The sequence below is a fragment of the Pichia kudriavzevii genome, chromosome 2 (genome assembly GCF_003054445.1).
Source record: "Pichia kudriavzevii chromosome 2, complete sequence".
NCBI lineage: Eukaryota > Fungi > Ascomycota > Pichiomycetes > Pichiales > Pichiaceae > Pichia > Pichia kudriavzevii.
In genome coordinates, this window is record NC_042507.1 from 473,677 (window position 1) to 497,212 (window position 23,536).

Below are 23,536 nucleotides of genomic sequence, written 5' to 3' on the forward strand. Positions count from 1 at the left end.
TTTTTCGATTAGGAAGGGTACTTGTATTAATTGTACTGCCTGGATACCTTAGAAACACATAAACAATCATTGCGATCCTAATATCTTTTAGTTAGGCAATCGAGAACTATTATATCATTGGCCACATAAATTGATATGGAAGATCAAAAGTATAGGGATGAATCCGAGGATGAAGACAACGTGATTTATAATTTCCATGAGGGAATTGTATTGGCTATTCATTTATCACCAACTATGTATAAGAAATTGCCTGCGCTGTTTTCTACATTTTTATTGCTGCTTAAGACATTGATCAAATCCATGCCTAAAACTGGACTTGGGATATACTTTAGTAACTGCTCGAAAGAGAATAAAGATGATGATCAGATTCAGTCATCGGAAGGAATTTTCAAATTGATAAAACTAGGCGATATAAATCAAACAACGTTGAAGGTTATCGATAGGTATATTAAGAATGCTACAAGAGGAGAACCTTTGATGGGAATATCCTCTAGAGAAAAAGAACTGTGGGCTGAACTTCTACCTGCTCTAGAGGATGACGCTGAATTGCATTTTGGTGAATCATTATACAGGATTCTACATGAGGCGATGAAGGACTTCAACAAACCCACTCCGAAAACTGACGAATATACCAGCAAGAAAATATTTTTCTTTACTGACTGTTTAAAGCCTTACAATGAGGACAACTTTCTCAAGGAGAAAATTCAGAATAAACTCAGGGAGTTGAATAGCAACAAGATAACCGTGTATCCGTTCATACTACGTCCGCATGATGATGATGATAATGATAATGGTGCACCGATAAAAAAGGAAGACGATACAGAAAGTCAAGTTTACCAGGACCGCTATGTACAACTTAAAGAGTTTAGAGAATTGTTTGACTACCCCGCAGGAGCAGAGGGGAAAAAGTATTTGCCGGTTATCGATGACTTAACACTTGATGCACTTGAAGAAAAGCTAATCAAACACACCACAATGAGAAACTACAATTTCCAGTGCCCCCTGATATTGAGAAATGGTTTCCAGATACCTGTGAAAGGCCTAAATTTATTAACCACAGCCGAATGGAAAAGGGTAAAGTTTTATAACAGTAATAATAGATTGCATTACGCTTTTCGGAAAAATATTTTTGCACAGGATAACCTAATAATTGAGGATGAAGACATAGTTAAAGCCTGCAAGGTAGGCGATCAATTCTTCCCATACAACGAAGAAACTTTTTCTGAATGCTTAAAGTTTGGCGAAAAAGATGCCCCACTGCTTCGTGTTATAGGAGCAAGGAAGTTCACACATGTAACTAAGTCACATACCATCAATAAATCTGTGTTCGTCATAGCAGATGAGAATACCAAAGAGGAAAGCTCACTGGAGAGATTCGCTGCCTTGTACAAGTCTTTGTGTGAAAAACAAATGGTTCTACTATGTTGGGGAATGACCCGGAAACGATCGAATCCAAGAATATACTATTTAGTCCCTACAACAATAGCTGAAGAGCAATTTTTTTTTAAAAAGTTCCCCCAGTCGTTGGCTATGATTGAAATACCATTTGCGGATGAAATTCGGAAAGCACCCGAATATATCGATCAGTTGGAATCCTTGGACAGGGTGGACGGGTCTGGAATGCTTGATTCATTGATTGAAGACTCAACTGTTCCTCATTTCAAGACCTTCCCGAATCCTGCGCTAGCATGGAAGTTCAAGGTAATGGAAGAACACATTTTACAGGTAGAACTTTCTGAGAAAGAACAGACTCAGAATATTGGTGACCGACAGCTGGAAGTAGATGATATGTACCAACAACTTCTTGAGATGAAGCAAAAAATTGAAAGTAACCCAATAACATCAGCCATTGTTCAGAAATTAGTGAATAGATATAACTGTATTTCCAACGACAACGAGTTAAAAAGGATATCACAAGAGTCACAAACCAATGCTAATAAGAAAGCTAAAATCGTTGGATCCCAACTCACTCTCTCTGATTCTAAAGTGGCTTTATATTATAAAGAATATGGATTGACTAATTGTACAAATGATATGCTTAAAAAATACATTAGCTCGAAAGGTGGAGTTATCAAAGGCGGCAGAAACAAAGGTGAGATGATTTCAAATATTGTGGAGTATTTGAATAAGTATAACCTTTTATAGTTTTGGAGAGTATGTATTGTAGTACGGATAGTATACTTTCTCGCTATAACATGCGCGACACGAGGATAAATACATCAAGTACTTTTAATTATCGACAACTTAGCCTATTGAAATATTTTTGCTATAGCTTTAATGGTTAACCAAATAACAATAGATGGCTGGAATTTGGACAACAGAAAAAGAGACATATCTACTTAATCTGCTATGTTTCTATAGACCGCGGAGTGAGGTTGAAACCATATTTTCTTCTATAAAGGATAAATTGAATGAAAAATTCGGAGAAGGCGATTTTGACCTAGAGTCTGTGCAGAAAAAAGTATATGAATTCTATGACCTGAAGCAACTAGAGAAAATGGAGTTGAACGAGGTGACATCGGAACAAAATATCCTTGACAAGGAGCAAAGCAATTTGGAAAATGATTTGGTTTCTGAAAATGGAGAATTAGCCAAAACCGTTGAGGAGCAATCAGCGAAAAGAGAAAAACATGTGGTTATTGATGAAGATAAGAATAAAGTGTTTCAAGAAGGAGAAAAAGTTGAACAAACGACGAACTTAAGTGGTGAAGACAAGGAAAGGAAAAAGGATAAAGAGACATTATCGGCAATGAAGTCTGAACCTGAAAATGATAAAACAGATTTATCAGGCTACAACCAAGAAGAAAAGTCTCCAGCCGTGGAAAAAGAAGCAGAAGCACAAGAAATCAGTAAGGAAGAAGAGAAACAGAAAGAGGAAGAGGATGAACCCGCACATATAACTCGGGCCCAAGCTAGGAAATTGCATATTAGTGTCGAAGATGAGATCCCCATTTCCAAGAAACCAGCCAAAGAGGAACTAAAACGCAAGGATAAGTTGGAATCTGTTATTGGTGAAGACTCCGCACTAAGCAAGATGTGTGAAACTGTGGAAGACAATAGTAACGCCAGAAATCCTAGAGATGCAAAAGTTGTCAAATCAGGTGAGGTAACACCACGCCGAAGTTCCAGGTTGCGAAGAAAGTCAGACGTTGGATTTGATGACAACATTGAAATGTCAAATATTGGAAAGCGGACACGGAGTGCATCAGCAACTAGGCAACAAAGTGATGCTGAAAATGAAGGTGATGGACCTATGGGTCTGAGTGAGTCAAGTCGGAAGAGCCACACTTCAGAATTAGCTGCATCTTCAAGAGGTACTAGAAGTAGACGAAAAGAAGCCAACGAGCCAAGTGAAATGGAACAAGATGAAATTAAAGATAAATCTTTAAAGGAAGAAGAAGAAGAAAAGAAAAAAGGGAATGCCGATAGTCGAGATCAAGTTGGTGAAACCAACGATAATGTTTCTGAAAAGGTCGAAGACAGTGATGAGCCTGAGAGTAAATTGAGAAGGTCTTCAAGAAAAAGAAAGGTTGAAGAGACTCTGCTTAATACAAAAAGGCAAAGGAGTTCGTCGGGAACACCAAATAAGCGGCGCTCTGGACGGAGAGGAAAAACCAAGTCGCCAACACCCCCAAAAGATTCCGATGCTGAAGAAGAGACAGGAATAGCCACCAGAAGAACTCGTCGCAGAACAAACCAGCAGGAGTAGTAAAAATCATTTAGAAAAGCAAAATATATAGTTAACTTTAGAAAAGAGGGATATACAAGGTTTGTAGTGTACATTAAGCATTAATAGTAATAACGGGGCTGTTTAATCATATCCAGAGTATGAGGGGATATCAAAATGGATGTTGGGATAATCCGTAGAGTATAATGGCAATGACCTATTATCCTCAGCGAAACCAACCTCCAAATCGCCTGGGAAAACATCTGCCTTATCTGTAAATTCAGTATCTTCGAGATCAATCGAACCAGTTGAGGATTTCAAGTACCGATTGAGAAACGACGGTGTAGATAGTTTCTCAAACCATCCATTCTGAAGATTTCTTTTCAAGTAGCTGTTCTCAATTTTAGTTACATCTACTCTCTTAGCACCAAACCCAGCATTTATAAGAGCTCTAGTGATCCATGGGTTAATTATACCACTGAAATGCATTTCCCATTGAGGACCAACAAAGTGATCAATTGTCATCTGTAAATCAAGTAAGGCCTGAACTGAAGTAGCATCGACAGCAACAACCTGCGAAAAGTCCAGGTGCAGGATCCTGAAGACAGGCCTGGAGTCTTCTATTCTCTTTCTATTCTGAATGTATTCATCACTTTCGTTACCATCATATGAAACATCATCACCAGCATTCGCATCCTCCAAATCTTTGATCTCTTTGTTAAAGAATTTTCTAAAATTCCCCATTTTAAGATGTTTCCAGTTTTCTTTCCAGTTCGATTCAGCATACGTATATTCACACCATAATCTTTCTCTATTATCATTGTGTGGTTTATAATCCGCTCTCACTTTTGCAATGATCTGATCAATTTGTAAGGAACAGTTAGAGTAAACAAAACTTTCAGACATTCTGTAAACTAGAACGCCAGATGGAGGTTTCTCTACATTGATATTCCCATTGATGAATCTAGTATGAACTTTGCTTGGATTATTAGGTTCTTTAGGAAGTGGTACCCACTTGTATACATAGCTAGTGGGTGGATTTAATGCTTGCTTGGTGGATTCATTAAATGGTGTTTTGTTGATTGACGTGACTGAACCGTTTTCGGAAGTAGAGTTTTCTGAAGATGTTTTTAAGCCAGCTGGAAGAAGAATTGGATTTTCCAAAGTGGCAACTTTAACACGACCCAAAAAGGAACCATTTGGTAAGCACAATCTCCATAGTAATTGAGCAGCAGATGCACATAATGCAAAATAGATACCGTCCTCAATTGTAGCAAAAACAGTAATGAAAACACCGGTAATGAAAATAATAAAGTCAACCGGAGAAAACATGTAAAGTTTGGTTGTTAATTTGTAAGAAGCCAACAAACCAGCAACACAGTGAATAATAATCGCACATAATGTTGCATTTGGAATATAATAGAACCCATTGGTGAAACAATATATTGATAATAGTACTGAACAGCCTGTAATCAATGCTTTTAATGGAGTCTTCACACCACACTTTGCAGATAATGCAGTTCTAGAGAAAGAACCAGTAACTGGGTAAGCGCCAAAGAAAGTACCCACCATATTTGTGACACCGATGGCAATGAACTCTTGATTTGGATTGACTCTGTAGCCGTTAATTCTTGCAAAAGATTTCGAAATTGAAATATGTTCAAGAACTAGCACGATTGTTGAAATTGGAAGTTCGGAAGCAATGTGTTTTGCTAGACCAGGAGGAGGAACAAATCTTCCCACGTGTTTTAAGCCAGAAGGAATATCTCCAATAATTGAATAAGGTGCCTTTTTAGAATGTGGTCTATACCTTAGAACACCAAATGAGATACAAGTTGATATTATAATAACAAAAGCGGTTCTCAAGTTGAGGATATAGGTGATAGCAATCCTTTTCTTAGCATCGCTTTTATATTTCTTCAAGTAATACTCACATGTAAATTGCCAAATGTAAAGTATAACCAAACCCGTTAAGCCAAATGCAACGTCGACTTCTGTGTCTGGTAAATGTTTCAAAAACGCAATGATGGTCTCACAGGTAGATTTGTGCTTACCAGCCTTTTTACTAAAACCAAATAGGCCAGCCAACTGGCCAGCCACAATGTTAAACGCCGAGCCAGTAGTGAATGCAAGAATAGCAGGCAAAGAAAGCAACTCAACAATAAACCCCAATTTCAACAAACCAATACCAAGCACAATACCCCCAGAAATTAAAGCTAAAGTGGTTGCAATCTCTTCATTAGAATATAATCCCGGATACTTGCCTTGGACTCTGGTCACAATTTTACCAACTTCTTGAGATAGAACAGCAACGGGACCTATACAAATTTCTCTTGAAGTGGCAAACAAGAAGTAAAACATTGCACCTATAAATGCGGAGTAGAGACCAAATTCTGGGCTTAAAGTAGCCAACTTAGCGTAAGACATTGATTGAGGGACTAAAACGATGGCAACCGTTACACCAGTAATGAAGTCAGAAAGCATCCAGTTCAAGTTTGTCGGGTAATGCGGGAACCAATCTATCACTGGAAAGATATTCTTCAAGTAACTCAATGAACGGCTCGTTGGGTTCTTGAAGAGATTCTTCACATAGGTTGTTGAGCTGATCTCCCTGGTGTGGAATTCAGGGACCTTCATATTTTGGTTGTTTTCGTAGAACGAAGCTTTATCCTCCTCGTAAGATATATCGGCCTGATATTGCATTAAGATGTTCTTTTTGCAAAAGTATTGTTTGGTGATGTTGGAAAAAAAAAGGCTAAATTATCAGTAGTTGTTAGTTTGATCTAAACTAAAACGTTTAAAGATAATCGATGCTTTAAATAGGAGGGATTAAGTTTTCTTTTCCCCAGGTTGTAAAGGTTCAATTAATTTGAAATTCAGGGATGTGTCACCAAAATAGGGAATAGCGGGCTTTGGATGGGGGGAGGGGTGTTTTAATTGATCTAACTATCTAGTGATAACACTCTATGAGCCACTTCAAAGCCACAAAGTCTAGTTAGCAGAAATGTGGTGCATTTTAACATCAATTTCATTCGCCTTACGAACTGTGGGAATCCATCATCCTAAATATGGTACACATAGGAACTGTGGATCAAAGTAAATATGTGGTGTCATGCTATTCATAAAACGAGATGCCTATTTTAGCAACTGTGGATGGTACGGATTCATGCTTGCCGGAAAAGGAAAGTGTGGTTTTCTACACCAAGTAGCCGACATAGCCGACTTAGGCGAAGAAAATCTACCTCTTTTAAGCGAATGTTCTTTTTGTGGCTTCTTTCGCGAACAGAGTAACAAAAAAATGTCCCGTCATTTTTTAAAGGGTTTCAATTCCTGCTTCGATTGCTTATTTTGGGGTTTTTTTTTTTTTTTTTTTTTTTTTTTGGTTTGTTTGGTTATTATGCATTTTTAGTTTAATTATTTGCGACTTTTTTTTTCTTCCATTTTTTTCACTCTCGCACGTCGAAATGAACTTGTTGGTCCAGGGAGGGAAAAAAAAAAAAATTGAAGTGGTCATTCTGTCATACCGAACTGGTTTTTGCTTATAAAGTTTTACTTCTTTTTTGGGCTTTATATCTTTTAATTTAAATAGATCCATACAGATTCAACCATGTCTCAAGGTACTTTATTCGGTTCTACTGAAACTAGATCCATTCTTCCTGTCGGCTTAGTCAAAGCTTTCAAGTTAGACATTGCTCTTGAAAAGAGAGAAGCGCCAGCACAAAAGGCAGCTTTCCCAAACACCAAGGTCCCAGCTTTCATTGGTCCAAAGGGATTCAAGTTACAAGAATCCATTGCCGTTCTTTTCTACTTGATCTCTTTACATGATGCAGAATCTCCATTATTAGGTACTGACGTTGAATCCAAGGCCCAAGTCCTTAAATACCTTTCATGGGCTACTGCCGAATTAATGACTCCAGTTACTGTTGTTATTAAGATCTTGCTGAACAGAGTTCCATTCAACAAGAAGGCTCTTGATACTGCAAACGCTGAAGTTGACCAGCACGTTGCTCAATTAGAAAAGAGATTATTGACTCACACTTTCTTAGTTGGTGAAAGGTTAACTGTTGCTGATTTGTTTGTTGCATCTTGTTTCTACAGATGCTTTGCATTGACTTTTGGTAAGAAATGGAGAGCTGAACACCCAGTTTTTATGAGATGGTTCAACACGGTCATTAAGACCGAATACTTATCCTACTTCTTTGACACTTTTGAATTTGTCGATGAACCAGTTAAGCCACAACTACCATCAAAGAAGGAAACCAAGCCTAAACAAGAAGAACCAGCACCAGCACCAGCACCAGCACAGCCAAAGAAGGCAAAACATCCATTAGAAGAATTAGGTAAGCCAACCATTCCTTTAGATGAATTAAAGAGAAACTACTCTAACATGGAAACCAGAGAAGGTGCTTTACCATACTTCTGGAACACTTTCTACAACGACAAAGAATGGTCATTGTGGAGAGTCGACTACAAGTATAACGATGAATTAACCTTGACTTTCATGTCTAACAACTTAGTTGGTGGTTTCTTCAACAGATTATCTGCTTCCACCAAGTACATGTTTGGTTGTGCTGTCGTTTACGGTGAAAACAACAACAACGGTATCGTTGGTGCTTTCTTAGTTAGAGGCCAAGATTACAAGCCTGCTTTTGAAGTTGCTCCAGATTTCGAATCTTACTCCTTCACCAAGTTAGATGCTTCCAAGCCAGAAGACAGAGAATTCGTTGACAACATGTGGGCTTGGGACAAGCCAGTCATCGTTAATGGTGAGTCTAAGGAAATTGCTGATGGTAAGGTCTTGAAATAAGTGCCTTTGGGTAATTGTAAAAACCTTTTATACTTTTTAGTCTAGTTCTATCGAAAGTCTACTATAAGTTACACCGATTCATTAATAGAACATTAAAAAAAATGAACGCCAAAAAAAAAAAAACAGACTTAAAGCCGTTTTAAAAATAGATTCTCGTTGTTTCAAGTACATAAAATTTGGGTTACCGTTGATTAAAGGAAACCCATAATGCAGAAATTCTGCGGATGGGAAAACATTTCTTCGATTTTATCTAGATTCACACATCACAGGTGTCACCTGATCCTGACCTTCTTATAAAATCATTCACGGAGAATCATTTGGAGAATCTCCCACAGGTATGGACCACCAGTTGAGACATGAACCGTCCCTCATCCTTTTCAAGGAAGCTACACGAATAACATTCGATAACATCACGGGTGAATATAACTATAGAAAATGTTCTTTCTTCAATTTCCTCAGTTATCTATCACTGTTGGTTTCCATTTTTTTGCAGTTTTTGTTTTTGGCATCAGATATTTATACATTAATCCAAATTTATGCATTAAACGACTGGGAAGAATTCCATGTTATTACGTATATTCCTGTTTTAACTTATAGAATCACATTCACTGTCTGCATAGGGATTTCATTCATTTATTTGATAGTGACTTGGGTTTTGGGGTTTTTTATCCAGCGCCGAAATAGAGTAGTTCCTTCTTACTTACACACTGGTGCAAGACAAATTGATTCTTTAAAAAGCTATGAGAGATTTTGCATCTACGAAGAAGTCCAAAGCAAAAAGGTACATGACTGGATTTGCCTTTCAATTTACACTGGATATCACTATGAACTTATAAATTGGCTGTTAGCTGATTCCCCAAGACAAATCCTCAATGGTGTGACCATCGCATACTCTGTATCTAATAAGTTTACCTCCGGGGAACTGGGTATGATTTTGAGCGATATTGCTAAGACAAATAAAAAGGAAGCTGTCTTATTATCGTTTATGTTTTTTTCATTTGTTGTTTGGCTATGCTTCACATTTAAGAACTTTATTATCATTTTATCTTCAATATGTATAATTCCTAACATAAAAAGAAAGAAGAAAACTAAGTTCAACAAATACTGTGCAGATCTAGTTGCTGCAAGAGTTTACAAGCTATACGACAGCAAGGCTAAAATGAATGAAGAAGAGTTATCAAAAAGAAGAAAGGTTCCTTCGTTCATCAAAAACACCAATGTTGAAGATTCTTCATTCATCACCGAAGATTATAATGATGGTACAGAAGATTTCGATATTGTGGATCCTCTTAGAGCCGACCAAACTAACGAATTAACAAATGATTCAGTTGTATCCTTAGAAAAACTCAATCCTTTTGATTCCTACTCTCAAGTATCAGAGTTCCCGTTATCACATTCAAGAGTCAACCTTGTGCCCAAAGCCTCTCTTCACCGTAGAAGTCCGTCAAAAAATCGTGTTTTTACCAATAATGAATACGAACTACATGAAATTACAATGAGTGACCCTCATAATGATGCCCCTCACAGTAAAACAACCAATCATTATGATAATGGAGTGAAACCAACAACTGACTATTCACATAGTACAAATAGTCCATTTTGTATTTCTGAAGCGGAAACTCAGGATTGTGGGATACGTGAAAGTTACGTATACATCCCTTCTAAAGTTTATGAGGAAGTTTACCACCAGCAGAGCCCTCTGAATGGTAAGCCGCCTAGAATTGTTTTTGAAACAGAGGGCAATCCTAGCTCCGAATCATCCACGTTGCCACAGTACACCCCAACATCGAGCAAAAACAGAGAACACGCTTCACATAGAAAAGATCCAAAATACGATGGTGTGGATACTGATGGTGAAGAAAGTGAGGACGACGACGATGACGAAGAAGAAGAAGATTATATAAAGATTGGACAAACTTCGTACGGGAATCCAAAACGTGGTAATTCACGAACTTTGTACGGTTCAAGGGGACTTGCCAATCATAGGACAATCATATAAACATCCAATTTGCACTAACTTCATTAAACAATCATCTTTGTAAACTTTTCTAACTACTAGTAATATATATATATATATATATCTACTTATACTTTAACAACTCCCCTAATTATCTTGAAAAAACTAACTAAATAAAGGATTTACTTTAAAATGCAACGATATCAAAGAAAATATGAATGTCTTTAAATCTTGTACTAGGTAGTAGAAGATTTTCAAACTTTCGGCGTCATTCATACCTTTTATTGACACAAGTGATAAACGGCCAACAGTTTTCAGTACCTTTTTTTTGTTACCACATCGAATTTCAATTTCTTGCTTAGACTCTCTCTCAGCCTTAGGCCAAAACACATCAGATTCAAGTAATATTTGACTTTCCTTGACAATACAAAGTATTTCTTCGAGCACTAGCAATGAGATACATACTTCCTTTCTGATCAACTCCTCATTTCTGTAATTGGTCTGGTTAGCGTATCTCAATGTTGCAAACTTATCGCCAGGATTGTGACGTATATCAAACTCAAGGAATTCATGCCCATGAACATTATCTTTATAACCACCCGAATAAAATCGGAGGTAGAATTCTGTATCAGTAGATCCCACGTTTAAATCAAAGGAATCAGACATTGACCGTTAGATATACCTTATATTGGCTGTTCTCTGTGGGATGGGTGCTGAGTCTACCAATGTTACAAAAAAGTTTAGGAGCGTGTTGATGAATATTAAGATAGTTACTCCTTTATAAACACCCAATGATGAATATATGTCACTAGTCAATCACCCCATTAAAAAGGAAAGTAATAACGCTGGTTCTTTAACCAAGCAGTATATGAGCATTAATATAGACTGTTTGGAAATAAAACTCAACATGGGCCAAAAAAAAGAAAAAAAATTCAAAGAAAATATCTAACGAAGTGCCAAGTACAGCTCAAACGCAACAATACAACAAATATACAGGACTAATACCATTTGGCTTCAATTAATTGTCTTTGTTTTGTTCTGCTCTATATTGTCATGGACATCGATTTGATTTACTAGTGAATACAAATCTTAGATTTGGCCTCAAAAGCAGAACTTCTGGTATTCGGGGTCACAAAGAAATATTCCATAAACGTATAATGCAATCAGACTAATTTAGGAAACAAACAGATTGAGACGCTAAGAGTTTCATCAGACTATCCAATAATGCATATACCTGTTTTCTCTCCACAGGTAAAGAAAAAATCCAATCAAATAATTTTTCGAATTTCCCATTTCGAGAGTCGCAGAAAATTGGACAAATTTTCATGGCATCATTTGTTGAAGATGATTCAGTCATAAGAGGTTTTAATATATAGATAGAGCCCAAAAGCAAGTAAGAATGTCCGACATGACACCAGATCAGCAATACGAGCTTATCACAAGGAACCTTCAAGAAGTCCTTAATCCTCAAATTATCAAGAACGTTCTTGAAAATGAAGATAGACCATTAAGGGTCTACTGGGGTACTGCGCCAACTGGTAAGCCACACTGTGGTTATTTTGTTCCTATGGTCAAGTTGGCACATTTACTAAAGGCAGGTGTAGAAGTTACTGTCTTGATTGCTGATCTACATGCTTTCTTGGACAACATGAAGGCACCATTGGAAGTTGTTCAGTACAGAGCTAAGTACTACGAGTTTGTTGTTAAATCCATTTTAACCTCAATCAATGTTCCAATTGAGAAGTTAAAGTTTGTTCTTGGTTCTTCTTACCAGCTAACCCCTGAATATACTATGGATTTGTTTAAATTGTCAAACAGGGTATCTCAAAATGATGCAAAGAGAGCAGGTGCTGATGTTGTCAAACAGGTTGCAAATCCGTTGTTATCTGGTTTAATCTATCCTTTAATGCAAGTTTTGGACGAAGAATATTTAAAAGTTGATGTCCAATTAGGTGGTGTTGACCAGAGAAAGATTTTTGTTCTTGCGGAAGAGAATATCCAAGCTTTAGGTTACAAGAAAAGAGCACATCTAATGAATCGTATGGTTCCAGGATTAATGCAAGGTGGTAAGATGTCTGCTTCGGATCCAAACTCCAAGATTGATCTGTTGGAGCAACCAAAAATTGTGAAAAAGAAGATTAATCAAGCATTTTGTGCACCTGGTAATATTGAAGACAACGGTCTATTAGCATTTGTTAAAAATGTTCTAGGACCAATTTACGAATTAAAGCATGGTGACGGTAAGTTCCAATTTTTTATTGACAGACCTGAGAAGTACGGTGGTCCAATCACTTACAATACATACAAAGAACTTGAAGATGCATTCAAGAATGAGCAACTATCCCCCGTGGATTTGAAATCTGGTGTTGCTGATGCAATCAATGTATTGCTAGCACCTATAATTGAGGAATATTCTGCAAACAAAGAGTTCCAAGAGGCAGAAACTAAGGGCTATCCTCCTCCAGCTCCAGAACCAAAGAAAAATAAGAAGGTCAAAAACAGAGGTTCTAAATACCCTGGTGCTAAAGAGGTAAAAGTTGAAGCTACTAAGGACACATCTACCGAAGTAGTTGCTGAGAAACTCGACCAAACTAAAATCTAATATTTTACAAGTCTTTTATAAACTAGAGTGAGCTAATAACATGTATGCTTTTGTATAGAGTTAAGCAGCTTAAAAGCCAACTAAGAAAAGGTACTAAAACCTTGAATTTCCAAATTCATTGAGCAGAGGCCTGTACCGGAAAAAAAAAATCATTTAGGTTAAGGAGACAGCAACACAAGAAAAAAAATAATTTTTAACACCTTACCAGCCAAACATTAAATGTAGCTATGGACTGTATCATATTGTGCCATAGACCTAACACAGTGTTTCATATTGTGTAATTTACCCGGTTTTGGGAGTATGGAACCTCAACCGAGTCAGCATCCTCGTATTAAAGACTTGTTATCAGCAAATAGTTCTCCTGTGGTGGAATCACCATCTGCGGAATCTATTGATGCAGGTGATAAAAATAAGAAGAGGACGAACCTTGCATGCACAAATTGTCGTCAGAGGCATCTAAAGTGTGACGGGGGTGGTAATCCATGCTCAAGGTGCATACGGCTCAAATCAGACTGTATTTATCTAGAGGCTGATAAGAAAATTGTCATTAGTGTAAAATATTTGGATAAACTTCAAAGTATGATATCTAAGCTAAAGGTGGAGAATGCCAATTTAAGATCATTGAATAGAATAACAGATACTAAGGACGAAAATTCGAATATACAACACCTTAGTAATTTCAAAGGAGAGGCCTTAAATATTGGGAGTGAAGCTATTTCTCAATCTTCTGAGAAATCACCAAACTCAAACAAGCGTCCTTACCCTGAAGCGGAAGAATCACAAAAGGAAAGTGATAAAAGGAGTACCGAAATAATTCCTCCCTATCTTGAATCATACGGACGGCTTATCCATTCGAGAACAGGCGAACGTTTCTATGTTGGATCCTCTTCGATGACTTTATTTGGATTGGAAATCAATAGGTTAGTTGCACCAATTATTGAACAAAAAGAAGCCTCTGGATCTCCCGAATCTGTAACTTCCCACAATGGAAAGAATGAGACCATTTTAGAGAAGGAAGGGAATGCCTATCGAATTATGCTAGGTAAAACACATTCTAGGCCTGGGATGGACGTTAATTTTACATTACCGAGTTACAGTTATGCCATGCTCTTGGTTGACTCTTTCATTTCATATAATGATGGCTGCTTTTACTTTTTTAATGAGGGATTGGTCAAGGAAAACCTTAGAAGAATTTACCATGATGATGAAAAAAGAGGATTCAAGCTTGATTATGGTATCGAATCTCTCAATAATGCACCCGATAATGATCCAACTTTGGAAACGATTTGGTTTTGCAAATTGCTATTGATATTTGCAGTTGGTGAAATGTACCTTGGTACAGCTAATTATCTTAATGGATATAAAATTAATGATAAGAATAAACTCAAAAAACAGAAGATGTCTCGAAAAAGCTCGTCAGTCAATTCATCCAATGAAGATACATCAAAGCGGAAGAAACAGAAATATCACCACGACGCAACAAAGCTACCCGGATCTGGATTTTTCAATCAGGCAAGCGATTTGTTTACTGGGTTGTTTGCAAGTGGATCGATTGATAATTGTACCAGGGAAGGTGGCGTTGAAGTGTTGCTATTGTATGCTTTCTATTTACAGGTTGCAGATTGTACAGCAGCTTCATACTTTTATTTTGGGATTGCATTGCGTGCCTCTTTGTTGATGGGCTTACATGTTGATGTTGGTAAAGATACGTTGAATCGCTTTGAGTTAGAACACCGAAGAAGATTATGGTGGACGGTTTATATGTATGAACGGATGTTAGCGTCAAAGGCTGGCCTACCATTATCACTAACTGATGAGGATATTTCTTCAGAGCTTCCGAATGATTTTGACATGTCGAATCCAGGACCAGGTTGTGAAAACTATATATTTCCAGAGGCCGAGTTTATCAGCAACTGTGTCAAGATCACCAAGGTGAATGCCACAATTTTAAGAAAATTATACACTAGACATCCATCTTCGAATATCTTGCCAATTGTTCATGAATTGGTAGTTTCATTGCTCAAGTGGAAAAAGTCCCTGCCTCGGGATATTAATTGTGATTTTTCCAAGGACAATATTGAAATCTCAAGATTAATTGCAAACATGATGACTGAATATTTCCAAGGTATTAATCTAGCAGTACGGCCCCTTCTTCTCCATTTTGTCTTGGTGAATTTGAAGTCTTCTAATCCAAAAGAAGGAAAATATCTTGATCTTTCGAAATACTCATCTATCATTTTAGCGCTATTAAATGCCTCTTTCCAAGCATCAATCAATACTATTAGATCGCTATGGGCTTTAGTTCCTGAAAATATGGTTGCTTTATTTGGGTATATGGACCGAGAATATTTATTCAATGCGACAGCAACACTTGTTTTGTTCAATGCTACCTTTGGGGTGTTTGAAGCTACCAACGAGCACTTGGATCACGCTCTCACCTTGTTTACCAAGATGAGAAACCTAGGGAATCATCCTGCAACATTGCGGAGAGAGCAAATTCTTAGGCTTCTGTCTATTTTAGATTTCAATGGAGCGATGTCTACATTGATAGCTAAACATGATGACAATAAACGTCCTCCATCGTCAATGCTAAACAGCGATACTTCCTTTGGACATAATGTCTCCAGATCAACACAATCGAATATGGGGAATCCCGAGTCTTTTCTTAATACAACAAATGAGCCAATGAGAGCAAAAACGGTTTCTGATATACTAACTGCTTTCCAGATGCCGAGATCACAATTTCAGAAACCCCAAGCTCAACCTGAAGTGCAAACCCCAACCCCAACACAATCACAAACACAAACACAAACACATTCCGATATGAACAATGAAATCATCAAGAGAAGAATAATCCAACACCAAGGCATACATATACCAGAGTCAGCAAACCTTGAACCGCATTCATTAGATAACATAAACCCACCAAACCTAGCTCCATTTTCGCCTAACTTGGCATCGTTATTTAACCATATTGATGATGTCATGGAAATCGAACAACTATCTTCTAACGGCAACGATCTTGAGCTTTGGAAAGATATCACCACTAAGGCGGCATGGCTACAGAATGACATGGTAAGTGAAATAGACCATATTTTTGATACCAACCATGATGGTCTAGAAAATAATGATAATCTATGAAAAATGGCAACAGCTTATAACCGGATTTTTCACTACAACCTTCTTGTCTACTGTTTCTATATAATGAACCCTAGCTTTTACTATATAGGAAATCAGCCATAACAATGTCTGTGCCACAAACTCCACCGCTTCCGCGTCATGCGCCACGCTGGATTAATGTAGAAGTGCGTGCAGCTCCCAAAATGGAAATTTCTGGTAAACCTGTACTCTTTGGTGGAAAAAATTTTTCAAATTGCCCCGTTCAATCTCGACGTACCTTGATGTAGTTGCCCTTTTTCTCAATTTTCCACTTCAACTCGGATTCGTATATAGCGTTTGCCTTTTTATTCCTTTCAATTTGAAACGTTTTTTTCCTTTATTTCTTGTCTCCTTTTGTAGAACGTATTTTAGTTTTCATCGTCGTTTATCGCCCAGTTGTTTTTTCTGTATATAGGTTTATCCATATATCTTTGAAAACTTCATTCCCAAACATATAAAAAAAACTAAAAAAAAATCAAAAAATCTTTTTTTTTTAAAAGAAACTTTAAAATAAATCAAATACTTTTGATTAAATTTTAATTACAATAACAACACAATAACTCAATCAGAAAAAAAAAATATTTAAAAAAAAACCAGATAACAACATGTCTTCTGCTGAAATCAACCAACTTTCCGACAATGTTGAAAAATTGTCTGTAACTGAATCTACTCCAGTTACTACCACTGAAGAGTCTCCAGCTCCAGAATCTCAGAACAGTGAAGTTCCATCTTCTCTTTATGTTGGTGAACTTGACCCTACTATTACTGAATCCGAATTATATGAAGTTTTCTCTGCAATTGGTCCAGTTTCTTCCATTAGAGTTTGTAGAGATGCTGTCTCTAAACAATCTTTAGGTTATGCATACGTTAACTATCAAAACCGTGCTGATGGTGAAAAGGCTTTAGAAGAATTGAACTACACCGAAATTAAGGGTAAGCCGTGTAGAATTATGTGGTCTCAAAGAGATCCAGCTGCAAGAAAGAATGGTTCAGGTAATGTTTTCATCAAGAACTTGCACAAGGATATTGATAACAAAACCTTACATGATACCTTCTCTGCATTCGGTAACATTTTATCATGTAAGATTGCTACTGATGCCAATGGTGTTTCTAAAGGTTTTGGTTTTGTCCACTATGATAACCCAGATTCTGCAAATGATGCAATTGAATCTGTCAATGGTATGTTATTAAATGATTTGGAAGTTTATGTTGGTCCTCACATTTCAAAGAAAGATAGAGAATCCAAGTGGCAAGAGTTGATTGAAAACTATACTAATGTTTATGTTAAGAATATTTCACTCGAAACTAAAGAAGAAGATTTGAGGAAGTTATTTGAAGCTTATGGTAACATAACATCTATGTACTTAGCAACTGATGAAGCAGGTAACTCAAAGGGTTTTGCTTTCATCAACTTTGAAAAGCATGAAGATGCAGTTAAGGCTGTTGAAGAATTAAACGATAAGGAATTTGAAGGTAAGACTTTATACGTCGGTAGAGCTCAAAAGAAAAGAGAAAGAGTTGAACAATTAAAGCAACAATATGAACAAGCTAAGCAAGAAAAGATGAGCAAGTACCAAGGTGTCAACTTATTCGTCAAGAACTTGGATGATTCTATTGATGACGAAAGATTAAAGGAAGAATTCTCTCCTTATGGTACCATCACTTCTGTCATCGTTATGAAGGATGAAACTGGTAAGTCCAAGGGTTTTGGTTTTGTTTGTTTCTCTACTCCAGAAGAAGCAACAAAGGCAATCAACGAAATGCATCAAAGGATTGTCGAATCTAAGCCATTATATGTTGCTTTAGCTCAAAGAAAAGATATTAGAAGAAACCAGTTGTCTCAACAAATGCAAGCAAGAAACCAAATGAGAATGCAACAAGCAGCAGTTCAAGGTGGTATGGGTCAATTTGTTGCTCCAATGTTTTATGGTCAAAACTTCATTCCACCAATGGTCAATGGTGTTAGAGGCGGTCCATTCCCAGGACAACCACCAATGATGATGCAACAAGGTGCACCACAGAATTTCAGGGGTCCAAACGGTCAACCAGTACCAGTTTATGTTCAGCCAGTCTATGGTGATTATCAAGGTAGAATGCAACAACAGCCAAGACATTATGCCAACAGACCAAACCAAATGCAACAGCCAAGAAAGGAACAATCCTTTGCACAGTTTATTGCATCTTTACCTGTTGAACAACAAAAGAATGCTTTAGGTAACAAGATTTACGAAAAGATCACTGAATCTCAAAAAGTTCAAGATCAAGAAGCTATTGGTAAGATTACCGGTATGTTGTTATCTATGGATAACCAACAAATCATTTCTTCATTGGAGAATGAAGAAATCTTCAACCATCAATTAGATGAAGCGATCAAAGCATACCAAGATTTCAAAAACAACTCCGAGACTGCTCCAGCTGAAGCTGCACAAGCTCCTGTTGAAAACTAAGCTCAAAATAGGGATTCTTCAATCTTAAATTGGTAGGTAATTATTCGGTTAATTATTACTATTTTTTTTTTCAATTTTTTATTTTCTTTTTCTGTTCATTTTGTGTTTGTTTTCTTTTTTTTTTTTTTGTCGTTTCCTCTATGTGTTTACATCTATTAGATTCTGTTATAGTGTTAACTCTTTAGGATTTTTAGTGTAATCAACATCGAATTTAGTTGGAGAAAGTGGCGATGAAAGGTGAAATCTGGTTTTTGGCTTTGGATAAGAGTACTTAGTAGTGCATATCACCGTCGATTCTAAATTCCTTGAAAAATATTTGTTTTAAGACAATTACAGAAAAAAAAATATACAAAACTAAGCTGCTAGGGAAATCAGCTTTTAACCTTTTTCAAATAGACACGTTTAATGTCTTCTGCTTTGACACCCCTTTTAGGCCATGATTTACAAGCTTCAAGCCATAACTCTTGGTTGAGTGCTGGTTGGTCGTGAGAGAGCTTTTCAATGCATTTTCCGATATTAATCAAAGAGGTCTTTAACTTATTTGCCCAAGTAACCTTGTCCAAGCCTTTACCCTTGGATAACCAAATCTTCAAGTCTGAAGCAACCGGTTGTAGCAATGGATGGATACTTCCGTTTCTCTTAGGCCCAGTCGGAACTTTGGAGCTAGATGATAAATGTGAAGTATCAGCCGACGTTGCTGAGGAATTGGAGCCATCACCGGTGCTTCCATGACTGCTTGAATTCCCGTTCTTATCAGACATATCTGGTGTTTGCGATTTCTTGCTTGGGCCACGCTTCCTTGTCTTTTTTGTAACAGGTGGAGTATTGGCATCTTTTCCGTGTTCTACTGGTAAGTTGAGAGTATCCTTCAAAAACCCGAGTAAATAATCAGATCTTCTCACTAAATGGACAGCACCAGGGATCCTCTTGTTAATTCGATCCTTTTCTTCTTTACTAGCATTCGCTGGCGCATTTTCGAGGAATATCTTATTCTGAAGATTGAGGATAGGATCATCACGGATTTGAATCCAAGAACCATATCCGAACTTGTAGATACCAATCAATAGCATTCTATCATCATCAAATTTCCAATCACAAGTCCAACCATGGACAGGCTTGGGGTCAGTCTTGAATCTAAATTTGTACGGATCATCAGATGGTATATACTTCCTCAAAATATCTAGTTCTATTGGTCTAGCTAAAATTGTTTCTGCATTCAGGTTTCTACATCCTCCGTAGTCAAATAAAACCGCTTTCTTCTCCTTCTTCTTCATATTAAGTGCCTGTAATTTCGGAGTAGGATATGCAGAACCATCAGCATTTGGTGGCAATTGCGAGTTGGAAACTTTCTCCTTATTTGCCGCTTCTTCAAGTTCTTTGAGTTCGGTAAATCTCTTTTCCTCAGCCTCCCGAATCAATTCTTTTGCCTTATTGTGAATATCGAAGTAACATTTCTTCATAACTTCGGGATTTTTATTTGGCAACGTACCATCCTCAATTAATTCCTCTATTCTCGCAGTTATGTTACCAAACTTCAAAATTGCCCTATAGATACTCCTAACTTGAGATTCGGTTAATTTATTCATATCTAGTTTCCGTCCCCGTCTTCTAGATCTACCTTCACTATCCTCATCGTCTTCACCTTCATCATCGTTTTGATACTCAGGCTTGATTGCAGCTTTACGTTTCCTGCTTGACATCTCAATTTGCTCCTGCAGGAATGCGTCTTCTTTTCTTTTCTCTTCCTCCTCTTTGATTTTCTTCAATTCATCTTCCGGAATAATATCATCCCAATCAACGTCAGCCTTATAATCAGTCACTTCAAACTGTTTTAAGAATTCTTCAGACCCTAGATTTGATTCGCCCAATTCTGGTGTAGTTATATGATCCTCTGCGTGGTTAAGAACAGCCTCTAAATCAAAATTCTCGAGCTTCTTTTGGTTGTCCGTTTTTTGAAACATAGCACTAGCACCAAATTTCAAAATTTCACTTAATTCGCCACTTGATGGATCATTTTTAGAATTATTGACCTTCTTATCGGTGATACCTAATGAAATAATAGCATACTCTAGAATCATTTTCTTTCTTGCTCTCTCTAGGACTTGTTCTTCAATTGTGTCTTTAGATACAAATCTATAAATTGAGACGTGGTTTTTCTGACCAATTCTATGAGCTCTCGCCATAGCTTGTAAATCTGCTTGGGGGTTCCAATCTGAGTCAAAGATAATGACTGTATCGGCTGTCATTAGGTTAATTCCCAAACCACCAGCTCTTGTTGACAAAAGAAATACAAAGTCTTTAGAATCTGGCGCATTAAAATGATCAATTGATATTCTCCTTCTGTGCGAATTAATTGTACCATCTAGTCTTTGAAAGTTTAAGCCCTTCAACTGTAAATAATCACCAATAATATCTAGCATTCTCACCATTTGAGAGAATATTAAAACACGGTGGCCATCTCTTTTCAACTTGTTAAGTAACTGATCTAGTAGAACCATTTTACCGGATGACATTATCAAACCCCTCAAAATATTTTCCCTACTAGAACCAAACTGTGATAGCACATTCTCCTCGACACCGTCAAACAAGTAAGGATGGTTGGAGGCTTTTTTTAATTCAGCAACAATATTCAACAAAGAGATTTGGGAACCTCTGACACCTTTATTTAGTGCTGTATAATTCCTGGTTAATATGTTCTTATAATAATCTGTTTGTATATCAGACAACTCAACTCTTAAAATCCTCTCAGTCTTACCGGGAAGCGAAGTTTCAACATCCTTTTTCAACCTTCTTAAGATATAGGGTTTGATCTTTTCCTGTAAATCTTTGATATATGATTCTGCCTCATCGTTTGGTGTATCAAAATCAATTTCTTGTTCAATGGAAAATTTACCAGGCATTAAAAAGTTACATAAAGCTGCAAGCTCCTTCAAGTTATTCTGTAGCGGAGTACCTGTAATTAATAATCTATTGGCAATTTTAAACTCAAATAGAGATTCGTATAGAGAAGATTCAGCATTTTTCAATCTATGGGCCTCATCAACAGCCAGGTATTGCCATTTAAAACTGCCCAATTCAGATCTATCCTTTAGAATATACTCATAAGTTGTTAAAAGAATGTTGAACTTGGGCTTCTTCTTGTTACCACCAATATAGAACTCGTAATCTCTAATATTTTTTCTAGCTTGTGTATTACCCATATAATAGATGACATTAACATCAGGTGCCCATTTCTCAAAGGTCTCTTGCCATGCAGGGACAGTGGACAATGGAACAACAACCAAATGAGGACCATTTTGCCTTCTTGCATAGATCAACCAAGAAAGAAATGATACTGTTTGAACGGTCTTACCTAATCCCATTTCATCGGCTAAAATACCATTTTCATCTCTCGACCATAAGAAAGCCATCCAATTTAAACCAGTCAACTGGAAATCTCTTAATTGGCCGCCTTTTATAAAAGCTGGTTGGGAAGTCAATTTTTCAAACTTTGGTCTATTCGAACCATAAGAGGCAGAGTTTGCAGGTAAAATTTTAGAGTTTTGTCTATTTTGAAAGTTCTTCACTTGCTTCGGAGCAGATGGTGCAATCTCAGAAGCTAATTCCCAGGTGCATTCATCATAGTTCAGTCTTTTCCACTTAACAAAATACTTAAGGGCAGATTCACCGTTATCAAGCCTAACTCTCTCACTGTCGATGATTCTCTCAACTTTCTTGTACTCTTCAAAATTTTCTCGCCTGGTTTCTTCCTCAATATCAAGCTGTTCAATATCTTCCCTAGTGACAAACGGATCTCTCCTATATTCTCTATCTAAAATGATATATTGGTTGATATAATTGTCCAATTTTTTAAAACCCTTCAGGCCTTTCTCTTTCAACGACTGGTAGGTCTCCCAGGTATTGTGAATATGTGCAATATCCAACCATTTGATCAGATACTCAAAGTCTGTCTTTGGGTCCCCTCTTTCATAAAGTTCTTTAATTCTCAGCTTTTTTTCTTGCTTTTCCTTTTTAACCAAATCAGTGTCTTTGGTATCTTTAGATTCGGAATTTTCACTCTTGACTATACTGGGCAATGATGTTAAATCATCGTCTTCTTCATCGCTTGAACTATTTTCGTCGCCAATGACACGATGGTTGACAACAATGTCTATTGCCATTTGTGGTTCAGATGAATCATCATTATATTCATAGTAATAACTCTCCTCATCACCTTCCTCTTCTTCAATATCTTGATCAGACTCTAACAAATCATCATCGTCACCCTGGTCAACATTATAATTGACAGACTTCGAGTTGTTACGACTTGAGAATCGAACGGCTTGTGCAGAAAATTTATCGGTAAGTGATCTAGAACCGGTCTTCTTAGATTTCTTTGGTTTGTGCTTCCTCTTAGATTTCTTCGGTTTACCAGAAATATAAAAATCGTCGTCATCGTCGTCGTCGTCGTCCTCATCTTCATTGTCCTCATCTTCATTACCCCCATAATCAATATGATCGACATCTTCATCATCTGAATCAATTTTCTTAGTTTGCCTTTTCTTTCTTGGGGTTTGGACTACGTCTTCATCATCTGAAAATTTGTAAGACTCGGTGGTCGTTCTTGCTCGACCAGAACGACGTAGTCCGTATAACTCCGGGTTCCCCTCGATTTCGTCTCTAATTGACATTATTCAAAGGCAATATAATATGTAGTTGCTATTTGAAATGATGTCTTCTGGTTTAGGACTGCAGTAACGTGAATAGAAACGTAAAAAAACACCACTATGAACTTACTTGGAGAAAAAAAAACAACACTTTTCTGTTCCAATGTATTGGGCGAGCTGTTTTCGACGAATTAATTTCATCACCGTGAAGAGTAATTTTTTATTAAGGTACTAGATCATACAAAGAGAAA

The 23,536-nt window shown here is 37.1% G+C and overlaps 10 protein-coding genes across 10 annotated transcripts; 7 read left to right on the forward strand and 3 right to left on the reverse strand.

Moving 5' to 3' along the window:
* Nucleotides 1-135: 135 nt before the first annotated feature.
* On the forward strand, nt 136-2,145 carry C5L36_0B02450 (uncharacterized protein; the record flags this gene model as incomplete). Its single annotated transcript, XM_029464604.1, has 1 exon — nt 136-2,145. The coding sequence occupies one exon, from the start codon at nt 136-138 to the stop codon at nt 2,143-2,145; it is 2,010 nt and encodes a 669-aa protein (XP_029320463.1).
* A 154-nt stretch (nt 2,146-2,299) lies between these two features.
* On the forward strand, nt 2,300-3,709 carry C5L36_0B02460 (uncharacterized protein; the record flags this gene model as incomplete). Its single annotated transcript, XM_029464605.1, has 1 exon — nt 2,300-3,709. The coding sequence occupies one exon, from the start codon at nt 2,300-2,302 to the stop codon at nt 3,707-3,709; it is 1,410 nt and encodes a 469-aa protein (XP_029320464.1).
* A 102-nt stretch (nt 3,710-3,811) lies between these two features.
* Nucleotides 3,812-6,370, reverse strand: C5L36_0B02470 (uncharacterized protein; the record flags this gene model as incomplete). Its single annotated transcript, XM_029464606.1, has 1 exon — nt 3,812-6,370. One exon carries the CDS (start codon nt 6,368-6,370, stop codon nt 3,812-3,814), a length of 2,559 nt encoding a protein of 852 aa, XP_029320465.1.
* Nucleotides 6,371-7,274: 904 nt separating this feature from the next.
* Nucleotides 7,275-8,474, forward strand: C5L36_0B02480 (uncharacterized protein; the record flags this gene model as incomplete). The annotated part of the gene is made up of 1 exon (XM_029464607.1): nt 7,275-8,474. One exon carries the CDS (start codon nt 7,275-7,277, stop codon nt 8,472-8,474), a length of 1,200 nt encoding a protein of 399 aa, XP_029320466.1.
* Nucleotides 8,475-8,811: 337 nt separating this feature from the next.
* Nucleotides 8,812-10,473, forward strand: C5L36_0B02490 (uncharacterized protein; the record flags this gene model as incomplete). The annotated part of the gene is made up of 1 exon (XM_029464608.1): nt 8,812-10,473. One exon carries the CDS (start codon nt 8,812-8,814, stop codon nt 10,471-10,473), a length of 1,662 nt encoding a protein of 553 aa, XP_029320467.1.
* A 123-nt stretch (nt 10,474-10,596) lies between these two features.
* Nucleotides 10,597-11,097, reverse strand: C5L36_0B02500 (uncharacterized protein; the record flags this gene model as incomplete). Its single annotated transcript, XM_029464609.1, has 1 exon — nt 10,597-11,097. One exon carries the CDS (start codon nt 11,095-11,097, stop codon nt 10,597-10,599), a length of 501 nt encoding a protein of 166 aa, XP_029320468.1.
* A 733-nt stretch (nt 11,098-11,830) lies between these two features.
* Nucleotides 11,831-13,033, forward strand: C5L36_0B02510 (uncharacterized protein; the record flags this gene model as incomplete). Its single annotated transcript, XM_029464610.1, has 1 exon — nt 11,831-13,033. One exon carries the CDS (start codon nt 11,831-11,833, stop codon nt 13,031-13,033), a length of 1,203 nt encoding a protein of 400 aa, XP_029320469.1.
* Nucleotides 13,034-13,333: 300 nt separating this feature from the next.
* On the forward strand, nt 13,334-16,174 carry C5L36_0B02520 (uncharacterized protein; the record flags this gene model as incomplete). Its single annotated transcript, XM_029464611.1, has 1 exon — nt 13,334-16,174. One exon carries the CDS (start codon nt 13,334-13,336, stop codon nt 16,172-16,174), a length of 2,841 nt encoding a protein of 946 aa, XP_029320470.1.
* A 623-nt stretch (nt 16,175-16,797) lies between these two features.
* C5L36_0B02530 (uncharacterized protein) lies at nt 16,798-18,639 on the forward strand (the record flags this gene model as incomplete). Its single annotated transcript, XM_029464612.1, has 1 exon — nt 16,798-18,639. One exon carries the CDS (start codon nt 16,798-16,800, stop codon nt 18,637-18,639), a length of 1,842 nt encoding a protein of 613 aa, XP_029320471.1.
* A 371-nt stretch (nt 18,640-19,010) lies between these two features.
* On the reverse strand, nt 19,011-23,309 carry C5L36_0B02540 (uncharacterized protein; the record flags this gene model as incomplete). The annotated part of the gene is made up of 1 exon (XM_029464613.1): nt 19,011-23,309. The coding sequence occupies one exon, from the start codon at nt 23,307-23,309 to the stop codon at nt 19,011-19,013; it is 4,299 nt and encodes a 1,432-aa protein (XP_029320472.1).
* Between the last annotated feature and the right edge of the window lie 227 nt (nt 23,310-23,536).